Source organism: Lycium barbarum, chromosome 10, assembly GCF_019175385.1.
Source record: "Lycium barbarum isolate Lr01 chromosome 10, ASM1917538v2, whole genome shotgun sequence".
In the NCBI taxonomy this organism is placed as follows: Eukaryota; Viridiplantae; Streptophyta; class Magnoliopsida; order Solanales; family Solanaceae; genus Lycium; species Lycium barbarum.
Window position 1 is genome coordinate 108,082,095 of NC_083346.1, and position 3,874 is coordinate 108,085,968.

Genomic DNA, 3,874 nt, shown 5'->3' on the forward strand with positions numbered 1-3,874 from the left:
TTAGATTTTGATCAGGAAATATGACAAGGGGAATAGGCATTAAACGTAGTAGGGAAGGTCGTGGGCACATGTCTAATAAAGGAGGAGGAGGCAACCAGCAGCTACCAAACACTTCTCAGGAGGATGTTAGTGAACCATCAACTCCTATGTCTCAACAGATTGGTTCAAACAATGGTATTGTCTCGTCAAATGAAAGTAATTATCAGCAAATTGTACATACATCTCAAGATGGTAGTGCTCGGAAAACAACTCCTGCTCCTCAAAGTATTGGCAGTCACCAAGAAATTCCTACTTCGATAGATGTTGGTCATCAACAAGCTCCTTCTTCTCAGAATGTTGGTGCTGAGAAAGCAACTCCCGGACAAACACGATCTTTTGGAAGTAGTAACCCACAAGAAAGACGAGCTACTCTTGGTGGCATAAAATCCTTGAAAGTAAACGGAGATACGTAAGTAAATCAAATTATACAAGTTGTGGCTAAACAGTTTTCATTTAATAATTTTCACATAAAATGTAGTACTAATTATTTTTTAGATTATGCCCACATGAGGCCGTTCGGGATGTGTCGTTAGCTTTTAAGAAAAGCTTCACGGGACCATGGCATTGTTGGAGCAAAGTTCCGGAGTATGTACGAGACAAATGGTTCAATGACTTTGAGGTACTTAAACAATAACCTACGGATTTAACTAAATGTCAAATTTTTTTGCTTTTAATTTTAAGAGTGGTCTTTTTTTGTATGCACAATAAAAGTTCTTAAATTCTCCCTACCACTCTCATGATTCATCTATGATCCCTTCTTTTATTTTTAGAGGTAGTTATACTCTTGCCTATGCTCTCCTTGCTTTTGTTATCAATGTCACAGGTCTAATTATATATCTAACCAACTATTCTTTTTAACTATAAATGTACATCTTAACTTCACAAAACAATAATAATTTCATTGTTTACTTTCTAACTGCAGAAAAGTTATTCTTTTCCTGATGAGGATAAAGTTTTCGTTCGAAAAACTTTTGATCGGGTGGGTAGTGAAAGGTTGAGTGACAGTTTGGGAAAAGCAAAGAGAGAATTTTCAAGAACAAATAAATTACCAAAGTGGATTGCTAAAGTTCATTGGGACGGTTTGATGCGATATTGGAACTCTGACGATTTTAAGAAAATTTCAGCAATCAACAAGAAGAATAGAATGTCATCTAATAATGAAGAAGGTCCTTCCTTACATACTGGCGGATCAGTTGCATTTGCTGAGTACAGAAGACGACATGTAGTTTTTTTTTGTCTTTTTTTTGTATTAATCATTATTTAGTCTTATGATATTCTATGATTTATCTTGAAAATTAACAATATCTTTAATGGTTGTAGAAGGAACTAACTGGGGAAGATCTTCGAAGTGATGAATTGTATCTGAAGACTCACAAAACAAAAAATGAAAAGAAGTGGATCTGTGGGAAGTCGGAAAGGATATGGGTACATTTTTTTTATCTTATTTCTTCAATGATATTTATTCTGGAAGTAGTTTTTTTTTAAATTAAAATTCATGTGAATTGTTTTCTGATTGAAGGAAAAGAAATTGCTCTATTACAGGAATTTTTTTTTACCTTTTCTTTAATTCTTGGAGGTAACACCAGTAAAGTGATTTCACATTTGAGAGATTCATGTATGTTTTTATTGTAAGCTGAGGTGTTAGGTGCACTTTTTCACTGAATTCTGAAAAGATAAGTTGCTGGTGTAATTTTGTATTTTATTTTTAGTTGTTGCCTTCTTCAAGTGAGCTTTATCTTGTGTCTTCAAATTTAAAGCTTTGTTGAAGAATCTGTGTGAACCGTTCGACATGTTCTGTTGCATATAGTAGTCTATCTTTTCCAGTCATGGAGTATTAATTTGTATGTAATAGCAACACTAGTTCCCACTTCCCAGAAAGCTAAATTTTCAAAGTAATGTATGAGATTCTTGAAGATAACAGCTCAACCGAGAGAAATATCATTCCAGTTTAGTGTGTGTGTGTGTGTGCATATTATCTTGTTTATTTTGAAACTAAAATGCTTCTGAGAAAGTATGCAAACTATATATTTGTTATAAAACTCCAACAAAGAACAAAATGCTCATGACTTGTGTTTCGGTTATCCATCATGTCCAAGAAAAAACTGACCTTAATTTTCTTGTCTGTCAAATATCTGGAGAGCTACATGCCTTGGGAAAACTGAAATCTAGTAGTAGTAAGACTGATAATTCATTATTTGGTGTGTTTCTCATGTTCCCTTTTTATAATACTAAGTACAATTTGTGACTGGAAAATTCCATTACAGAATGAATCTGTGTACTTCATTACAATTTTTGCTATTTGACAGCTTTGTTATTCTAGGTGATAACTAATTACTTTCTTCTTTTTCAGAATTCAGTTACAAAGAATATTAAGGAGAAGGTTGGTGAAACTTCAACACTAAGGAATGAAGATGGTCTTGAAGTAGATGATGGAGACCTGGAGAGAAACACAACAACAGATGGAGAAGGGGAAGGAGAAGAAACTAGCGAAGACAATGATTGTGAATTTGTTGAAAACTATACCGGAGGAGCAACTACTGAAAACTTGGATAGAAACAGTTGGACGAACAAAAAAAGGAAGAATATATGGTCTTGGCCTCAAAAATTCTTTGCTGGCAGATTCATCGAATGCTAACTGTGCGTCCGCTAGTGCTCCTAATCCTCCAAATGTGCCTACCGAACAAATTTTTGAAACACCTGAGTTTCAACAGCTTCTTAATCGTGTACTGGAGAAACGTATGGAGAATGTGTGGGAATGTATGCAAGCGGATATTCGGGAAAATATGGAAGCCGAAGTACATGTCGTGGTTCGTGCTGCTGTGGCTCGGATTCTTGGTTTCACTCCTCAACCACCACCAAATGGCTCTGGTTCTCCCCCAAACAAATCTTAGATAATTAATGTTATTGATTTTTTTGATTTAAGACGTGTTTTATTTTACTAGTTGACTTGTCTGACTTGTTCTTCATCATTCAAGGATTGATGGTACTGTGATTATGCTTATTTGGAAATTTGAATAGATTTAATTATTTATTTTATCTTATGTCACATTATATATAAAATTATATTTGTATTTAGTCATATGCAATTTCTAGCTAGATTTAGCCAGGAAAACATCTCCAACCATACACAAATATTGGCTAGGATATTTATCAAATTAGCTAGAATGACCTTGGTAAAATATTCCTAGCTACTTTTAGCTAGTCATTTAGATAGGAAAGCATTCCAGGAAAAACAGGGAAAAGGCTAGAGATTGTTTAAGTTTTGCTAGGGCCATTCCTAGCTAAGTTTTTGTAAAGTCAACATTAATCAGACAAACTTTGCTAGGAACTTAGCTAGGTTAAGTCCTAGCAAAGTGTTTGCTATGGAAAGTGCCTAGCAAAGATATCCTAGCTAAAATTACCTAGGAATGACAAAATCTTCTAGCTAAAATTTAGCTAAGAGCTTATTAGCTACGGAAGTTTGCTAGGGTAATTTTCCTAGCTAAATTGGCGTTAGCTAGGGATTTTCCCACTTTAGCTAGGATTTGTGTCTCTAGCTAAATGGTTGTTCTCTTGTAGTGCTAGTTGAGGATCATCAACGACGACTTCCGGTCGCTTCTCAATACCCTGTACCTCTTCACCACAATAATCACCTGCAATAGCTTGAAAAGCATTTTGAATTGACACAACTGGAAGAGAATTCGAGTTAATCTTATTCGCCTTAGCAGCTGAATTATACTTAGCAGTAGATCCCCTTACACCAGCCATGCCATCTTCTTTCAAAACTTCGTTACACACTAATTGTTGCCCAGATTTTTCAACTTGCGCCGCAACTTTCACAGCCTGCTTATTGTCA

General features: G+C 35.2%; 1 protein-coding gene across 1 annotated transcript; it reads left to right on the plus strand.

Moving 5' to 3' along the window:
* The first annotated feature begins 533 nt into the window (after nt 1-533).
* LOC132615533 (uncharacterized) lies at nt 534-3,031 on the plus strand. Its single transcript, XM_060330135.1, has 4 exons — nt 534-658; nt 962-1,261; nt 1,360-1,464; nt 2,390-3,031. The coding sequence occupies exons 2-4, from the start codon at nt 1,124-1,126 to the stop codon at nt 2,672-2,674; spliced, it is 528 nt and encodes a 175-aa protein (XP_060186118.1). The 5' UTR covers nt 534-658; nt 962-1,123; the 3' UTR covers nt 2,675-3,031.
* The last annotated feature ends 843 nt before the right edge of the window (nt 3,032-3,874 follow it).